The sequence below is a fragment of the Balaenoptera musculus genome, chromosome 5, assembly GCF_009873245.2.
Source record: "Balaenoptera musculus isolate JJ_BM4_2016_0621 chromosome 5, mBalMus1.pri.v3, whole genome shotgun sequence".
Taxonomy (NCBI): domain Eukaryota; kingdom Metazoa; phylum Chordata; class Mammalia; order Artiodactyla; family Balaenopteridae; genus Balaenoptera; species Balaenoptera musculus.
Window position 1 is genome coordinate 27,052,293 of NC_045789.1, and position 19,708 is coordinate 27,072,000.

General features: G+C 39.7%; 2 protein-coding genes across 4 annotated transcripts in view; one reads left to right on the forward strand and one right to left on the reverse strand.

Moving 5' to 3' along the window:
• Window positions 1-15,834, reverse strand: part of ANAPC10 (anaphase promoting complex subunit 10) — a 72,835-nt gene extending 57,001 nt beyond the window's left edge. The window contains exons 1-2 of one of the 2 annotated variants that reach the window (XM_036853055.1): window positions 14,866-15,834; window positions 12,572-12,698 (exon numbers count right to left, since the gene is read on the reverse strand). In XM_036853055.1, coding sequence (XP_036708950.1) covers window positions 12,572-12,698; window positions 14,866-14,973 — 235 coding nt within the window. In that variant the 5' untranslated portion in view covers window positions 14,974-15,834. Of the gene's footprint in view, window positions 1-12,571; window positions 12,699-14,122; window positions 14,210-14,865 lie in introns of those variants that run through there. The other variant, XM_036853056.1, reaches the window with a different exon arrangement.
• Window positions 14,328-19,708, forward strand: part of ABCE1 (ATP binding cassette subfamily E member 1) — a 35,962-nt gene continuing 30,581 nt past the window's right edge. The window contains exon 1 of one of the 2 annotated variants that reach the window (XM_036853053.1): window positions 14,328-14,466. The gene's annotated coding sequence lies outside the window, so the exon portion shown is untranslated. The remainder of the gene's footprint in view (window positions 14,467-19,708) is intronic. The other variant, XM_036853054.1, reaches the window with a different exon arrangement.

Sequence of the window (19,708 nt, forward strand, 5' to 3'; positions counted from 1 at the left end):
AAGTCTTTCTCTTGGACCTGAGCACACGCCCTCTTTGCATTTGAAGCTCTCCAGGCTTTATTCGGGATCTATTTTAAGGTTTCATCTTTTTGGTTAAGGCTTTGTTTTGTATATGAGTACTCATTTGGCAGGTCAGTCTAATTTTGAGATCAGACTGTTTCAACCAAATCTGACTGAAAACACCTTTGGCCCATTCATTCGGGAACAGGGGCTGTTTCTCTGAAACTGTTCCAGTTTTCTTCATCCTACTCCTTTGGAAGGGGCTGTCCTATGGAAATTGGCCGTAAAAGTCTTTGGCCTGGCTCCTAAAACCAAGCTGTCTCCTTCGAACTGGCTGGGATTAGCCTGCAAGCTGTTTGAATTGAGCAGTTTGTGCCGTAAGCTGTTTGGAAATTGTTCTTTTACTCCAGAGAAAAACTTCTGAGAAATGGGATCCTAGTTATCTAAACATTTTGAGGGTACCCACCCCCTAGGAGGACTCCAGATGATTTTGTTTAAAAGCCAAGGTCCTTCCTCAGGCACATTTCTAACTAAATGGACCAACTTGACCAAAGGCAATTTATAATATAAATGGTTATTACAAAGAACTTTTGAAATCCCTAACTTAATTTCCTTAGAACTGAATTGGACTACAATAGCTCAAAAATTTCCAGAACTGAGTGTAATGCTTATTTTGATTGGTATTTTGAAGCTTCTCAACATTATCAGGGGTCTAAAATTGCCTCTCTGCGAAATAAAATTTTAAGATTAACTGAGGCGAACAAATGATTACAGAAAGATACAATGGCTCCTGGAGCCTCAGGCTCTTCTTCCTTGGCTGTCTTAGGCGCCACCTCAGGCATTGTCTTCTCTCCCTCCCTCGGCTGCTGGTGGCCAGACCCCACCTGTGGCGCCATCTTCCTCCTTCCCTTCTGTGCTGCCCACACCTCCTCTATTCCTTCAATTCCCCCGTACTAATTCTCTCACCAACCTTCCCCTTTTCTCTTAAACTTTCCCAACTCCCTTTTCCTCTGAACTTCTCAGAACCTGCCCCTTTAATATTAAGCCTTCTAAGGATCCAGAGGCTAGACCCTTAATTTCTTATTTCCCTGGACCAAAACTGAACTGCAAGCCATATTCAAAATTTTCCCAAAGTAACTGAAGATCCTCACACATTTGCTGAGGAATTTAATACAGTCGTTAAAACTTATCAACCTGGTTTCTCTGACTCCTATCAACTAGTTCATAGCTTTTTGGTGACGGCCAGGCCCGGCAACTGAAAACTGCTAACTGGAAAAATCCTGAATGTTCTCTAGAATTACAACTGGGAGACCAGTCCACCAACTTCTTATCAGATGACCAGGCTTGAACAATCGCTAGGCAACTTCATCGAGCAATTCCTGAGGCTTTTCCAAAGTCTGTTGATGGGAACAAAATTCAGACTTGCATACAAAAGTCTGATGAACCTGTTTATGATTATTACAGTCAACTTCTAATTGTTTTTGAAGAAAATTCTGGTCTTCCTTCAGATATTGATTCCACCCAGGTCGTTTTTAACTATGTTTGTTAATGGGCTGAACTGGGACCTTTCCCGTCTAATAAAAAGGACCAGGATGGAACGGGAAACTATGCTCACTCCAGATTTAGTTAACCTGGTAAACCAGTTCTCTTGCATTTTAGATGAGTCACCTCAAAGGAAGACTGCCTAAATTCTTAATTTTCAATTCCAACAAATGAAGACTCCTAAACAGAACCAAAACCCTCCTAGTTTCTACTATTACTGCGAAGAGTCAGGACACTGGAAAAAACACTGTTACAAATTTAAGCGTTTTGGGTGCCTTCAGCCCTCTAACCAGCCTTTCCAACGTCCTCCCAATTCTCAATGACAGGGCTCTGAAAAACTATAGGGGCTCTTCCCAATCCTCTCAATCAGTTTGGAGAAACATTTCTCCAGACTGAGAAGGAATCTCTTCCAGTCCTGACACTGGAGCCACACTCTACACCCCACTACTATAAAACAGCCCCCGCCTCAGAGAACTAAAACGGTTCAAATAGTGGGACTCTCTAACGATCCTCAAGAGGTTCCTGTCTCTGAATGTGTTCCCTTTTGTTTAGGCCCTTTGAGAGTTAGACACTTCTTTTTCCCCTCAGTTCCTCCACCCCTATTCATTTATTAGGCCGAAACTTCTTAGAGAATTATCACGCCAGAATTTCTCCCAAAAGGGGGAAATAATTTTAGAAACTGACAGTTGTCATCAGAAAAAACAACCAGGTGAACTAAATGACCCTCTGACATCTTTTATTTGTTCCATCTTTGATGGTACTAGAGCAGATTCCAGAAACACTGATCATTTGTCCCTATTATCAGCTACCACCCACCTTATGGGCAAAATCTCCAACTGACATTAACAAAATTCACAGCACACCCCCCATCAAGATTCAAACAGACCCCTCAAAACCTCTTCCTGGAATTAATCAATACCTTATAAGTAAAAAAGTCTTTCAAGCCATAAAGCCCATAATATAAGATTACAAGGCTCAAGGCCTCATTATCCCGTTTACTAGTCCCTGTAACGCTCCCATTTTACTGGTGAGAAAACCTAAGGGTGGACCTACCAGCAATAAACAACATTGTTATTTATCCCTGGACACCCTGTTATTCCTAAGCCTCATATGTTACTAATGCCCATTGCTACCATGAGTAAATTCTTAACTGTAATTGATTAATGCAGTCTATTCTTTAGTATTCCACTTGAAGCCCATACCTTTTTGCCTTCACTTGGGAAGAAATACAATTCACCTAGATAGTAATGCCTCAGGGTTTTACTGAGAGTCCTTCTGTTTTCTCACAAATGCTAAAAGCTGATCTGGACATATAAAATTCCCTAGGGGTTCTACTTTGTGGCAATATGTGAATGATTTGCTTCTTTGTTCTCCTTCTCAGCTTCCTCAAAGGAAAACAGCATCCACCTGCTAAAGCTTTCGGCCTTAAAGGGACATAAGATTGCCAAAGAAAAATTGCAGTTGGCCCAAATTCAGGTTTGATATTAAGGGCATCTGATATCAGAACAAGGGCTACACCTAGATCCCAACAGATTTCATGGTGTCCTAAGTTTCCCAAAACCCTTAAGTGCCAACTTCAAGGTTTTCTCGGGCTAGTTGGTTATTGCTGAAATTGGACTCCAAATTTCTCTTTTATGGCCAAAGCCTCTACATGTTTTACTTAATCATAACAGCCCTGACCCAATTTTATGAGAACAGGAGGACATGGCCATCACGGCCTTAAAGGAGAGTTTGATAAACCCACCTGCCTTTGGGCATCCCAATTATCAGATTCCCTTTTTCCTTTTTGTATATGAAAAGGGGAAGAGAATGCCCTTGAGTTACTCACCCAAAAACATGGGGCCCACCATTGACCCATAGGGTATTATAGCCAGCAACTGGCCCCTGTGACATAGGGATGCCCCCCTTGCCTTAGAACCAGTACAGCCACTGCCCTTTTAGTTAAGGTCACCAAGAAAATCACTGTGGAATCCCCTTTAACCACTCTTGTACTTCATGAAGTAGAAGCTCTCCTGAATTCTCATCACACTCAACATTTCTCAGTCAGCTGCCTTACCTCCTATGAAGGCCTTTGTTAACTGTTCTTCACACAACCCTTTTACATCGTAAAAGACTGAATCCACCTACTCTTTGCTCCTCAGCAAATTTACCTGGAATCCTATATCATCCAGCCATTCCAGATAACGGAAAACTATCCAGTATTGTTTTTCCTGATTAAAATCATAATAATTTATACTAATTAAAAAAGTAAAGTGTGGATTTTTCAAAAAGTTTAAGCAAAACAGATTTATGTTTTATTTTTTGACTAAGTAGTATATTCACTTTAGATCAAATTCACAAGGTACAAAAAAGAACATGGTGAAGTCTCTCTCCCCCCAGCACCTAGTTCCCTTCTCCAAATATAATCCAAGTTATCAGTATCTTACATACCCTTGCACAGATGTAAGCAAATATATATATATATTCTTTTTTCCTCTCTACACAAATGATGGCATATTATACATACTTCTACACTTTGCATTTTTCTTTTCATTTAACATATCTGAAAGATTAACCCATATCAATAAATTAATAACAATAGCAAACACTGATATCACATTTAATATGTGCCATGCACATTTCTAAGCATTTTATATATATTAAATCATGAAATATTTATTAACTCATATAATAACTAAGTTAACCTAAACGTCTTTTAAAAATTCTGTATCAGATCATCTCGCTCCCCTGCTTAATACCTCCAGTGATTTCTCTTTGTACTTAAAATTCAAATTCTTTTCCAAGGCCTACCAGAGTTCACATAATCTGACCCATGTCTAATTATATCTCCAATGTCATCTTCTACCACTTTACCTCCTTACAACTCTCCAGCCACACTAGCCTTCTTTCTGAACTTCAAACATGCCAAACCAGTTAGCTTAGAGCCTTTGAACTAGGTGTTCCCTGTGTCAGGAAGGTTCTTCTCTGAAATCTTTGCATAGTGGATTCTTCTTAGCATTTACATGTCAGCGCAAATTTCACTTCCCACCAGAGGCCCTCCTTGATCTATTTATTATATTGCTGTTTTATTTTCTCCAAAGCACATACTGCTATTCAACTCAGAAATTCTTTAACTCAATGATCATAACTGTCAGTTATAGCACGAAAAAAAAATAAAAATTTAGTCAGTTTTTTTTTTTTTTTTTTAAGAAAAATAGAACTTACACCACCCAATTATGCCTCTCAAAATTAACTCATAAAGGCAATGCCTTGGTAGAAGATATGGGTCAAGTGGAAAGTTATGTTCTAGATATTCACAAAATACAGCCTCATCAAATCCCTTATTTTTGTTGGCTTATGAAATATCACATATAGAGTCAAACATAGAAAATGTACTTATTTTTCCCCTAATTTTCTTTCCCAACATGGTATGAATTTGATGCTTATGAAATTAAATGATTAAATTATTATAATAAGACTCTGTTTTAATGCCAGCAACCACACAAATCTGACCTTTAGTTTTTCCAGTCTCTTGGGCAGAGACTGACAATTGTGCTGAACGGTGGGATTGTTTTCTGATGTGTATTCAATTAAGCTGAATCTACTAAATACATTTCAACTTTAATCTGAGTGAAATATTGAACCAGTATTTCCAAAGATAAAATAATAATTTTGCAAAGCCATCTACCACCAACCATACTGTAGCAGTGAGGTACATCTGTATCTCCCAAAGACTGATACTAACATTTTGAAAGTTTATTAAAATTCTCCCTTATATCAGTGCTCACCTGAATTACTGCATATCTCCTAACTCATTTCTTTACCTCTAATCTTGCCTCACTTTAGTCCATCCTTCACAATTCTCAAATGTGAACAAACACTGTTTCATTCTGCGACTTTAAATTGTTCAATGGCTCATACTCTCTGTACAATAAAGTATGAACTTTTTTTTTTTAATTTTATATTTTATATTTTTGGCCACGCTGCGCAGCTTGTGGGATCTCAGTTCCCTGACCAGGGATTGAACCCAGGCCACAGCAGTGAAGGCCCAGAATCCTAACCACTAGGCCACCAGGGAACTCCCAGGTATGAATTGTTTAATAAAGCCCCCTATGATCAGGCCTCTTCCTAAGTAGCTAGTTTCACCTATGCCACTTCCCTCTGTTCTAGTCTTACTGGCTACTCACAATTCTTTGAAAGAACCATGCTTTGCTAAGCTATACACCTTTGCACATACTGTTCCTCTTGCCTTTATGTCCTTCCCCAGTGAAATTCTACCTTGCCCCATCATGCCAGATATGCATCGTCTCCATGAAGACTTTTCTGATCCTCTGAAGCAGCGTCAATCACTTTCTCCTTTGGCCCACTACTGCACTGAGCTCATGCTTAGGGGGAAGCAGTATGACCTAGTGAAAGCCCGACTGCCTTGAATCCCAGCATCCCCACTTATTAGGTGATATCTGCCAAATTGCTTAATCTGTCTGTACTACAGTTTCCTCATTTGGAAAATGATAAAAAATAACAGTAAATACTTCATATGACTTTTAGAGACTTTACTGAGACAGTTGTTTATTTTATACATGTGAAGTACTTACAACAGAACCTCTCTTAGTAAGCACGAAATAAAAGTTATAAATTATTACATTGTATAATAATGACTAATTTAAAGATATAATTCCTCCATTAGATCGTGAACTCCTTGACAACAAGGTCTGTGTGTCTTTTGTATTTTTTAATCTCTAACAGTGTTACAGATTTCAGCAACTGTCTGCTGACTTGAACTGAAAAATATCTGACCATAGAGAAGTAAGGTTAAGTAAAGGTTAAACAACTAACTTTCTCATGCTGTTTCTCATTAATAAAGAGTATTCAGTCATTCATAACATGCAAAATGATAATCATATAATTATATTTCACTGATGAACACAAAGCTGAAAATCACAGAAGTAAAATGTGTGACAGCACAATGATGAATTTCATGACTTTCATACCCAACACATTTTTAAGTGATTCCCACCATTCTTCTGGTAGTGTCAACCATTGTTCTCTTCTGCACCTCCAAGATGTCAGAGCAGTGGGGCAACTTCAGGGGACCAGTGACTTCTATGTGTTGTCCTCTGCCAAGCCCCACAGCATGAAAGAATGTGAACTGGCACTGATTCCTACCCTGTTACTGACATCAGTATGGCACCAGTCAAATTATGCTACTCAGTAAAGCAATAGAAGATACTCAATTTGAGCAAATTCACAGAAACGTTTGGTGCTATAAAGAATATTAGAGGGCTTCCCTGGTGGCACAGTGGTTAGGAATCCACCTATCAATGCAGCAGACACGGGCTCGAGCCCTGGTCCGGGAGGATCCCACATGCCGCGGAGCAACTAAGCCCATGTGCCACAATTACTAAGCCTGCGCTCTAGAGCCCGTGTGCCACAACTACTGAGCCCGCGTGCCACAACTACTGAAGCCTGTGCACCTAGAGCCTGTGCTCCGCAACAAGAGAAGCCACCGCAAGGAGAAGCCCGCACACCACAAGGAGTAACCCCCACTCGCCGCAACTAGAGAAAGCCTGCGCGCAGCAACGAAGACACAACACAGCCAAAAATTTTAAAATTTTTTAAAAATTAAAAAATAATATAAAAAAGAATATTAGAAACTTCTGAAGCAGTCTAGGATACATGAAGCTAGAAAAAGGCACCATCCTCACTCAAACAACAAGAAAAGGCTAGATAAACTACAAACTCATAATTTTTCTTGAAAACATGAGTGCTTAAAATCACGCAGCAACCAAATATCCTGAAATCCAAGAAGGGTCAGCTCCCAGGTTAGGAGAGAAAGGATGGACAGCCTGTCCCAACTGTGGTAGAGCATGGAAGGAAGGATCAGCGACCAAATAAACATAGAAGAAGAAATCAGGTAGAATTTCAACAAATTGCTAAAGGCTAAGCATGGGCTATCATAAAAGTATAGCAGCCCTGGGAGTCTCAAACACAAGGTGAACTCACTCTGACTCTCAGACTCTTTTCTGAGGGCCTCACTGTACACATTAGAGGACATTTGGGGGGGGGGGAAGCAAGAGGTTGGAAAGCCTATGTCAGTGGTACATGCCTGGAGGAGGGAACTGACTGCCACTGCAGGAAAAGCAAAAACCCCAACTGCACAGACCCAACCTTGCTGAGAGAAAAGTAAAAGAAAAACCCTCTACAGTTGGGGAAGAAGCAGAAAACACTCCTTCCTCAGGGGATGGGGCAGAAAACTCTCTCCTAGGAAAGTCCAGAGTTTCACTATCATAGGTAGGAGGGACCAAAATGTTGAGAAAGTCCCAACCTGCAGGTCAGACATGCAAGGGCTGTCTAGGATTGAAGCTAGACCAGGAAAACAGAGAAGAAGTCCTGCCTCTGATCCCCTGCACTGAGTTACAACCATCGCATTTTACTGCTGGAGGCAGGGCAAGAGGATGGAGAGAGACACCCTCTGAAGCACAGGGATACAGAGATAACTGAAAATGATCGTGGAGGAGGAACACTAAGAAAACTCCTCTGGCACAACAGCCCCGCCGTAAGTACTGGGCATCTTTAGAGGAATTTGAAGCCTGTGATATTGAAAGTAACCATAATAAAACAAACAAACAAACAAACTCAAACCCAGCTCAATTCCTAACTAACTTAACCCCCACTATAAAAGGCTGACAGAGGAAAACAGGTATCCATTTCAAAGCATAAATACCATTTTCCTCAGTATCTACTAATCTATATGTGATGTTTGGCATTCTGTAAACATTTATGATGCACAAACAAGCAAGAGAAACAAATATTATCAAAAGATAAAGCAATCACTAGAAATAGACTCAGAGATGAACCAGATGTTGAAACTAACAAATGGGGACTTTAAATAGCTATGATTAATATGTTAAAGAATCTAGGGGAAAAGGTAGATGAAATGCAGGAAAAGACAGGGAATTTCAACATAGGAGAAAACTCCTTTAAGAGTCAAATGAAAAAGCCATAATAAAAAACACCATATCAGAGATGAAAGATTCCTTAGACAGATGGACTCAATAAAGCCAAAGAAAGAAGTAGTAGACTTGAAGCTTGGCCAATTAAAAAACCCCAAAGCAAAACACAAAGAGTGTGAGAAGTGCTTGTAAAGGTCACAGCCATGAAAACAGGCCCACTAAAAGACTGAGATCTAATCAAAGGATTATAGAACACTTCCATTCCCTCCATAACTTACCACCATATCAACAGGGCTCCAACATAATATCAGGAGGTTAAATTCAAATAACTGCAAGTTTAGATGCCATTTAAGGAGTCTCTAGGGAAATCCAAAGATAACAAGGGAGACATAAACAAAGACACTAAAGAAATTTTAGCCTCTGAATCTTAACCTTTACCCATCAGGCAGAAAATCAGCAAGTATATGGTTGAACTGAACAGCACAGTCAATCAGCTAGATCAAACTGATATTTATAGATTACCTCATTCAATGACAGCAGAATACACAATTCTTCTTAAGTTCACATGCAACATTAACGAAAATGGACCACATTTTGGGCTATAAAACACAATAAAAACATTTAAAAGAATAGAAATCACACAAAGTGTGCTCCCAGACCACAGCAAAATTAAACTAGAAATCATTAACAGAAAGCACTGCTTTCTGAAATTTACAGCATTTATAGCATGAACTATATATGTATTAGAAAAGAAGAAAGCTCTAAAGTCAATAATCTAAGCATTCACCTTAGAAAACTAGAAAAAGAAGAGCAAATTAAATCCAAAATAAGCAGAAGAAAGAAATAATAAAAATCAGAGAAGAAATCAATGAAACTAAAAACAGCAAATTAATAAAGAAAAATTACCAATACCACAAGCTGTTTCTTTGAAAAGGTCAATAAAATCAATAAACCTCTAACCAGGCGAACCAAGAAAAAAAGAAAGAAGACACAAATTACTAATATAAAAAATGAAAGAGGGGCCATCACTACTGATCCCATGGACAATAAAAAGGGTAATAAAGGAGTATTATAGACTTCATGCCCACAAATTTGATAAATAAAATGGACCAATTCCTTGAAAGACAATCTACCAAAACTCACACAAGGAGAAACAGATAATCTGAATAAGCCTATATCTATTACAAAAATTGAATAAAAAATTAATACCCTTCCAAAAGCAATCACCAGGCCTAGATGGTTTCACTGGTGACTTATGTCAAACTGCAAGGAAGAAATAATACCTAGTCTACATAATCTCTTCCAGAAAACAGAATCAGAGGGAATACTTTCTAACTGACTCTATAAGGGCAGCATTACCCTAATAACAAAATCAGACAAAGACATCACAAGAAAGGTAAATTAAAGAACAATATCTCTCATGAACACAGATGCAAAAATTGTCAAGAAAATATTAGCAAATTGAATCCATGTATAAAAAGGATTATTTACCACAATCAATTGGAATTTATTGCAGGTATGCACAGCTGGTTCCACATTCTAAAATTAACTAACGTAATCCATGAAAACAAACAACAGGCTAAAGGAGAAAAACCACATGATCATATCATTAGATGTTGAGAAAACATTTGACAAATCCAACATCCATTCAAGACAAAATCTATTAGCAAACTAGAAATATAAGGGAACTTCTTCAACTTTATATTATCTACAAAAAAACAACAGCTAACGTCATATATAATAGCGAGAAAATAGAAGTTTTCCCACTATGATCAGGAATAAGGCAAGGATATCCCTTTTTGCCACTCCTATGCAACATCATGTTGGAAATCTTAGCTAATGCAAAGGAAGAAATAAAAACAATAGAACCCAGCAATTCTACTCATAAGTATTTACTCAAGAAAAATGAAAATATATGTCCACAAGAAAACCAGTACATGAATGTTTATAGCAACTTCATCCATAATCACCAAATATTGGAAGCAACCTTATCTTAGTTAACTTAGCGCCTTAAAACACCAAACATGCATAACTTCACAATTTCTATGGGATAGGAATTTGGGACCAGCTTGGTTGGGCAGTTTGGCTCTGGGACTCTCATGAGTTTGCAGTCAAGTTATCTGAAGTCATTAACTAAAAGCTTGACTAGAGCTGTAGAATCCATTCTAAGGTAGCTTACTCATTTGACTGTTGACAAAAGGCCTCAGTTCCCCACTGGCTATTGTCAGAAGGCCCTGTTTCTTTGCCACACCAACCTCTCCACAGGTCCCCTTGTTTCCTCACAAAATGGCAGCTGGCTTCCCCTAGAGTGCGTGATCCAAATAAGAGCAAGGCAGGGCCACAATGTCTTTTATGATCTAGTCTCAGAAGTCACATACCGTCATTGCTGCCATATTCTCCTCGTCCCAGAGACTAACCCAGACACAGTGTGAGAGGGGTCATCAGAAGGGCATGAATACCAGGAAACAAGGATCACTGGGACCATCTGGGAAGCTGGCTACCATAAACCTAAACGTCCACTAACTGGTGAATAGGTAGACAAATTGTGGCACATCTGTACAGTGGAACAGTAATCAGCAAAAAAGGAACCAACTCCTGATAGAACAATCACAAATGCATTATGCTAAGTGAAAGAAGCTAGACCCTAAGAGCTACATAAAGTATGATTACGTTTATATGGCATTCTGAAAAAGGCAAAACCAAAGGGACACAAAAGGGATCAGAGGTTGTCAGGGGTTTAGGAGGGGGCAGAAGACTGACTACAAAAGGACATGAGGAAATTTCTTTGAATGACAGAAATATTCTATATTTGTGATGTGCTTGTTAAAATTCATAGAACTATGGGACTTCCCTGGCAGTCCAGTGGTTAAGACTCCGTACTTCCACTGCAGGGGGCTTGGGTTCGATCCCTGGTCAGGGAACTAAGATCCCACATGCCACGCAGTGCGGCCAAAATAATAAATAAATAAATAAATAAATTTTAAAAAACTAAAACCAAAAAAATTCATAGAACTATAAACACAAAAAGGGTGAGTTTTTCTGTATATCCCCAGCTACTCATAAAAAGAGAGAGAAAAGAATCTTAAGGGGAAACAGAAGAGGCTTGAGTGGGAAGACACTACAGGAGACAACATGTAAATAGTAGAAGTTTCTGAGGGAAAAGTGACTACCAAATCAATAACATTATCATTAACGTTCCTCAAGCTAAAAAACTTTCTCTGAGCTTGATTCTACAGATTGAAAATACCCATCAAATTATAGGTTAGACAGATGAGAAAAGATACACATGTATCCTGGCACATCCTGGCAAAAGTCCTGAAGTCTAAGAATAAACAGAAAAAGCTTAAATGCTGCCAGAAAGGAAGAACAAGTTACTTAGAAAGTAAGAGAGACAGGCATAGCATCCTTAGTTGCAACATGACAAAAAAGAAAATGGTAAAACAGGATCCACAAATTTTTGAGAGAAAAGGACTGCCACCCAAGAATTCTATCCCAACCAAGAGTTAAATAAAGTTATTTGGGGATATGTAATCACTCAAAAAATGTATCAACCACTTATCCTGTCCAGAGAAGTAGCAAAAAAAAAAAAAAAATGCTAACCAAATAACTGAATGATACCAGAGAGAGGGTAAAAAGAGAATCTATGAGGGACTTCCCTGGTGGTTCAGTGGGTAAGACTCCACGGTCCCAATGCAGGGGGCCCAGGTTCGATCCCTGGTCAGGGAACTAGATGCTACATGCATGCTGTAACTAAGAGTCTGCATACTGCAACTAAGTCTGCATGCCACAACTAAAGATCCCGAGTGCCACAGCAAAGATCATTGTACTGCAATTAAGACCCGGCACAGCCTAAATAAATAAATAAATATTTAAAAAAAAAAAAAAGAAAGAGGGAGAGACCTTATGACATGTGCAGTTAAACTGAAGCAGATACTAGTAAAGCAATTGAGACGATATATAACAAATGAAAATCCAATTAGATTTATTTTAGAATTAAAATAAAGCATCTTAACAGAAAGAATATAAAAGTCAGTCCAGTGCACAAGAAAACTTTCAGCAGTTATTATGAACAGCATTTTTGTTTTGTTTTGTTTTACCTGGTTTGCAAGATGAGAGTGACCAAACAGCTTGTGACCCAATTTCCCGTACTGTTCCAGTCCTTTCCAACTGCTTAGGGTCAGCACCAGGAGGTGTCTTGTTTGGTGTGGTCATTTTAAAAATATTCTATGTAGAAAAAAAAAGAATATCCACATTATACCCAGACCTGAGCATCTTTCTACAAAAGGTAAAAGTAAAAATTTAATAGCCAAATCGATCACTAATATACCCTGGATATTAATCATCTATTTCTCAAAAGCAGTTGACATAATCACTGTAATTAAAAACTCTTGGGAATTCAGTTTTTGTTTCTAAAATATAACATATTATAACTTACAAGTTGTGCAAAGCAGCAGACTATAGTAGTCAAAGGGCACAGGATCAGGGTGTCAACTTCAGCCTCGCCTTTAACTAGCCTAGATTTCAGCAGGTCTGGGCTTTATTTCCTTTCCTGTCAAATGGGTTGATTTGATCTATAATACTATAATGCTATGCAGTTGTATACCTCTATGAGCAAAAATTCCAATCCAAATGAAGTTTTTCCCTAGAAAAGTCAGACTGAAATACTCTTATTCCAGGAATATGTAAATATTGGCCTACGTTTTAAATAATCCGTTAAGTGATGCAGAGAAAAATCACATCTGCTCATTAGTTGTCAAAAGCTCCATTTATATGTGCTCTTACCATAGAACATAAAGTCAGAAAAATGCCTTTAAGGTCTAGAAGTGAATAACTGGCCTATTCTAAACCACAAGTTTACTTCATCTTTCACATCTTTTGTTAATCTTGGTAGGCATATCCAAACGTGAAAAAAAAAATAGTGGATTGTGAACAACATGTAACACTGCTTCGGTAGTGCAAAGTTAGAGCTACTGAACATCGTTATACGTAAATGCTGTTATAAACCTGTGCCAAAAGGTCTGTATACCATCTCCTTGACACCTCCTGTCAGATCTCAGTTGTTCCCTAATCTCCACACAGGCACTTGATACTCTTTAAATAATAATAGACACTGGACTGCAAACTTCGGAAAGGCCTGAGGTTTAAACGCTCCATCAGCAATTTACTGAATGAATAAATGGATGAATGAATAGCTTCAATCGTAAAGTGTTTGCCACCTGCAAGTTAAGTAAGGTCTGGGATGAGACGATCAAACCTGTGGCCACATTGTCAAATGTCCAAAAATGTCAAATTGTCCAAAACAATGGCCCATCTCTATTATTGGAGCAGAATTCAACTGCCGAACTTGGTACTGCACGCCACCAAGTGGATAAAGCACAGAACTCGGAGAAGAACGGGTTCGTGGGCACACCGTTCAGGAGCTGAGGCCAAGGAGAGAACGCCACCACGAGCAGTGTCTGGACCAGACTCTGTGGGTTCTGCTTGACACCTCTGCCCGAAGTGCGAGAATAGGCAGCGGCTAAGGATCCATTCCTGACCCACCAGCTTTGAGAAAATCGAGAGCGTAAAAGGAGATTGACATTCGGGAAGAGAACCCGTCTGCTTAAGCTAGAACCATTCTCCACTACGGGGAAAGCCCACGCACTTACAGCTCGCAGACCCGGCTTGCCGCCACTCAGGTTTTCAGGAACCGCTGCAGTTCCGCGCCGCTCCCACTCAGCTTCCCAGGCCCGCCTCGCTTCCCCAACAACGTCAATTGGGGTCGCAGCACAATGACGTCAGCCCCCGCCGTCGCGCCCTCCCTCCCTCCAGGGCTCCGCCCAGCGCGCCCTGTCGCGCACGCGCACTACGTCCCTGTGGCATGCGTGAGGCGGCGGCTGGGCACCGCCATTTTGGCCGGTGGCCGTAGGAACACGTTGTGTGGCCGAGAAGTGAAAGCAAGAACTGATTTGGCCTCTGCGTTCCCCTCCGCAAGGGGAATCTGTTTCTCCAGGTACGTGAATAGCCTGGAAGGGTTTGGCCTTTAGCTGTAGTCCGCCACGGTCTACACACCGTAGGGACTTTCTCCCAGAGCCTTTGGTTAGGCCTCAGGTGGCGGCGGTGGAGACGGCGGCGGCGCGTGGCAGCCGGCTTGGGCGAGACAGCTGGAACCGCCGGAGCGCGGGCGCCGCCGAGAGCTGGGGACGCCTCGCGCTTCCCTCCAGCTGACTCGGCTCTCCGCCACTGCGGCCCGCCACCCCCGCCAGGGGACACGAAGATGGCCTTAGCTGCCATCCCCTCAGCGGTCCAGCCTCCACTCCCCCCTTTCCCCCGCTCCTGCCCTGGGGCTGAATCCTACAGCCGCCTTCAGAACGTAGAGCGTCCCCTACTACCCCCACTCTTCCCCTGGCACCTGTGGAAGGAAGCCTTTTCTTCCGCCGTTTGGGGATTGTGGAATGAGTGAATTATCTTTGCCGCCATGAAGTCGAACCCTGCTTGTCCGCTCCCCGTCTGTAGACATGATGATGGCCAGACGTCACTGTTCGCACAGCAGCGTGTACTCTCCTGTAACCAGGGTTAGCTCAAATAGTCTCCCAGGTGAACGCCTTTAACATTTCGGGTACGCTTCTATAGCACTTTCCCCCTTGGTGACTTCTCCGTCTTCTCCTTTATCACAATCTTAAACTCCTTGAGATCAGGTCTTTACTGAAAGGCCCTTTATTTTCCCTTCAGTGGTTCGTGCATTGTAGGCACGACGGCTAAAGCCGATTCCCACATCCCATAAACTACGCAAGCCCGTTTTCTCATTTTTTACGGTAAAATCGTAAGAGTGAGAAATAGCCTTCAGAACAGTGTGTTTTGTTTTGCTTGAGGGTTTTTCGCCTTCTCTTCCACAGGACTGCTTACTAGGCATTTATGACAGTGGCATGTGTGTTGCAGTCCTCGGTACCTTTGTCCTTGATACTGAGAATATTCATTCTATACCATTTGCTTGACGATAATGCTTTGTCAGTGTTAATCAAGGGCTCTTATCTGTATCTGAACCAAAGAGTGTTGTTCTTGTTTTAGTGAAAAGCCTTGTTCTCCCCTATAAAAAAATTTTTTTAGGAAGAATATTTAATATAATTGCTGGGGTGGGGTAAGGAGAAAGCAGTTATTAATTTAGTGTCCCTTTTAATTGTCTTCAATTTAAGACTCTGAATCCAGAGTTGTGCACCACTCCCAACTTATATGTTTTATAAAATTAATGACCTGCAGTAGCATAGGTTAGACTATCTCACATGACATAAGCATCATTCGTTAACAGCAACCTTTCAAATGTTTTCACAGGGTGTTAAAATAATTTTGGTCTTAGACTGCAGATGGTTTCCATATCTCACTTCCTTTTTTCCTCTCAGCTGGAATAATGACAGTGAAGGTCATTGTCTGAGTACCTATTTTTTAAATAAGTTTTTATATCTATCTATCTGTTTATCTGTTTATTTATTTATGGCTGCGTTGGGTCTTCATTGCTGCGTGTGGGCTTTCTCTAGTTGCGGCGAGCAGGGGCTACTCTTCGTTGTGGTGCTCGGGCTTCTCATTGCGGTGGCTTCTCTTGTTGAGCACGGGCTCTAGGCACATGGGCTTCAGTAGTTGTGGCACGCAGGCTCAGTAGTTGTGGCTCGCCGGCTTAGTTGCTCCGCAGCATGTGGGATCTTCCTGCACCAGAGATCGAACCAGTGTCCCCTGCATTGGCAGGCGGATTCTTAACCACTGCGCCAGCAGGGAAGTCCCTTGAGTACCTATTTTGAGCACAGTTTTCAGATTTGAAATATCTTCAAGGAGTCAGTTACTACAGTCTTCCCCTCCAAGCTTTCATGTGCTATGTCTTTCTCATTGAGAAAAAAAAGGAGGGGATCTTTCTTCTCAATTCTTGAAACTAACATAGAAATTTAACTAATAATAGTGTTTACACTGTTAATTAACAGTTCTACAAAGAATCTGTATTCATTTTTCTTAAATGCATTATAATTTATCACTTTTTTATATAAATCAGCTTATTAACCATCTCTGGGAGGTTTTTATTTTATAAAAATCACCTTTTACAGTCATTTGGTTTTTTAAATGGTTTGAAATAGTAGGTGAAACATTTTAGTAGTTTGGCAGAAATAAACTTTAACGTAAGCAGTTTCATTGATAAATCAATGAAGATTTATCCCCTATAGGGGAATTCATCATGCTCATTCACCATAATTAATATGGTGTCCGGTTTTATTTTAATAGCTAACTGAAGAATCTTCAGTTTCTAGGGAGTTGTCACTTACAGAATGATAGCTTTTTTGTAGCAGTTCAAAAGTCATTTATTTTCTTCTTATTCTAATCTTTAGGAGGCTTGCCTGGACCAGTTTCTAAAGGTTATAAAGGGATAAAGTGAACCTATCAGCGTAACTGTTTATTACATAAAATTTTAGTCACCTTTTGGGTGATTTTTTTTTTTCAATAATATACTTTAGTGGATAACTGTCACTGTAAAATATTGGTAACTTGCAAGACTCCTGAAGTTGTTTTAACCTACAGGAAAATGATTTACTATGTCTAAATTCATTTTCTCATTTCATTCACCAGAAATGTTTGAGCTCCTACTATGTGGTAGGCACTGGTCCAGCCACTGGGATAAACAGACAGACAAAAATTCCTGCACTCATGATGGAGTACATTCTGCTTGGAGAGGGAGAAATATTGTCTGTGTGTGTAGAGAGAGAATATGTTAATGCATATATATACATCCACACAGTAAACGTGTACATATACCATATATGCCCATATATATGAAATATATACTATGTCATATAGTAGAAAGAGCTAAGGAGAAGAATAAAACAGAGTTTTATATTTTTTGGTAATATAGCTAGAGAAGGCTCACTGAGAATAAACATTAAAGACTTGAAGGAGTGAGCCATGTGACTCACTAGGGGAAATAGCATTATAGTCAGAGGGAGCAGAAAGTGCCAAGACCCTGAAGCAAAGATTGACAACCATTTGCTTTAGCCATGTGAAAAACTGATAACCTGACAAGCTGTTTTGATAGAATGATGGGCACTAAAGGCTGGAATGGATTCCAGAGAAAATACCTAGAAAGAAATTTGAAACACTGACTATAGGCAACTCTTACGTAGTCTCGCTGTAAAAGGAAGGAGAAATGAAGCAATGGAGGAAAATGGGGTCAGATAATGTAGTGTTTGAATGCTGATGGGAATAAGCTGGTGGAAAGAGTAGTTGATGATGTGAAAGACAGGAGAGAGAATTGTTGGAACATTCTCCTTAGCAGATATCTTTTAGTTTGCAAAGGGACTTAGCTATGGAAATACATATAGTATGGTTGCTGGTTGGCATAGTTTCACTTACGATGATACTAGTCAGCATGGCTTTGTTTTTTCTCTTCCCGTTTTCTGCTGCATGTGTGCAGGTGAAGAGTTGTGCTTAACCAGGATTATAGATAAGGGTGTAAGTGATTGACAACGGAATTTTAGGTGGGTACAGAGATACAAAGATACAAAAGGCTGAAGGACAGTGGAAATGTGGTAGAATTGAGAGATAGTGTTAGGTCTGAGGAATAGGGGAGTTCAAAGGATTGTTAGATTGTTGTGTATGAGAGAGGTGAACTGAAAAGATAGGAATGGTGGTGGGAGAATGGAGTATTTGAAAGGTAGGTTATGGAAAAAATGCAGTTATTTGTAATGACAAGGTGAAGGATTTGACCAAAGGAATGAATGGCTAAGGTAGGGTGAAAGACAAGATCACTAGAGGAGAGAGGTTAATGAACTGAGAGGACAGGCTGTTAATAGAAGGATCATCTATGAACATATTGAAATCACCAAGAGTTATGACAAGAGTTGTTAGAGTGGACATTAGCTATGGGCTGAAATTTCAAAGAATGGGAGGGAGTGATCTGATGGTTGGTAAATGACTAAAGCGGGGGGATGACCTAAGAGGCAAAAGTGGCTGTTTTTAGTGAGAAGGGAGAGATAAACGTCTGGGAGCGGTACTGAGGAGCAAGATCTTTTCCTCCCCTCCAAGCCTAATGATATTGAGGGGGTATGAGAAGGACTGGAGAGTTCTATATGAGGAAGCAGTCTGTCAAGAAAAATCTAGATAGAGGATCACAGTCATGGATAGAAAAAGCCAACAGAATGTCTTTGTTGGTCAATAATCTTTTGGCTTCAGGTTCTTTCATTACATATTGTAATAAACTGGAGTAGTAAGGCACTTTTTCTAATTACTTACTTTAATCACATTCTAAGAAAATTAATGTCTATCACTAAGCCCAATATTATAAAAGATTAAGTTAACTTTGACTTCAACTACATAATTGATGGTGCTGTTAAATATCAAGACTTTCAAAAGCTCCAGAAGTGAGTATATACATATAGTTACTTGGTCTCCTTTTCATTTCAGTGCTGTTAACATAAAATTCATCATGGCCATATTGTAAATTCCCAGGTAAAGCAGTTTTTACTTTTTCCAGTTGACCAACATGATGGTTACACCCTTAATAATTATTTGCCATTTCCATCAGTAGTGCATTGTTGTCAGTTGGCTAAGCCATGAAGTGATGCTTAGTTTGAGGGAGGAAGTAAACACCTTTATCATATGTATGTTTTCATGTCAAGTCTTCCTATTCTGTTTCATTGGTCTGTGTTCATACACTGGTATCAGCATCAATTACTGAGGCCTTATATCATTTTTTTCATATGTCAAGTGTAGGTTCCCCCTTCCCCCTTGCTCTTTTCCATTTTCCTGGCTATTACTACTTTTCTTTTTGCATAAGAGCTTTAGATTTGATTTGTCTGATTCAGTTTTTTTTTTTTTCTCCTTGAGATTGGATTAAATATATAAATTCAGGGAAGGTTGAAATCTCTGATATTGACTATTCTTTATTGTGGAAACTGAGACAGCGTGTCATTCTACTTGTTCAGGTCTTTTGTGTCTTTCAGTGGTATTTTGAAAGTTTCCGCACATGTGTATATATATCTTGTTAAGTTGATCCCTAGATCTTTTCTTTTTTCTGACTGTTGAAAGTGGTATTTTTTCCTTCTTTATATAAATCTTCTGATGAATGGAATATATGTAAAATTTTGTTTTTCCAACCGTACCAAAAATTATTTTATTGCTTTTACTAGTTTTTTTTAACTAGTTCCAGGTATTAATATCTGAATATAGTGATAACTTACCTCCTCCTGTCTAACTTTTTATGCCTGTGACTTATTTCTCTTAAC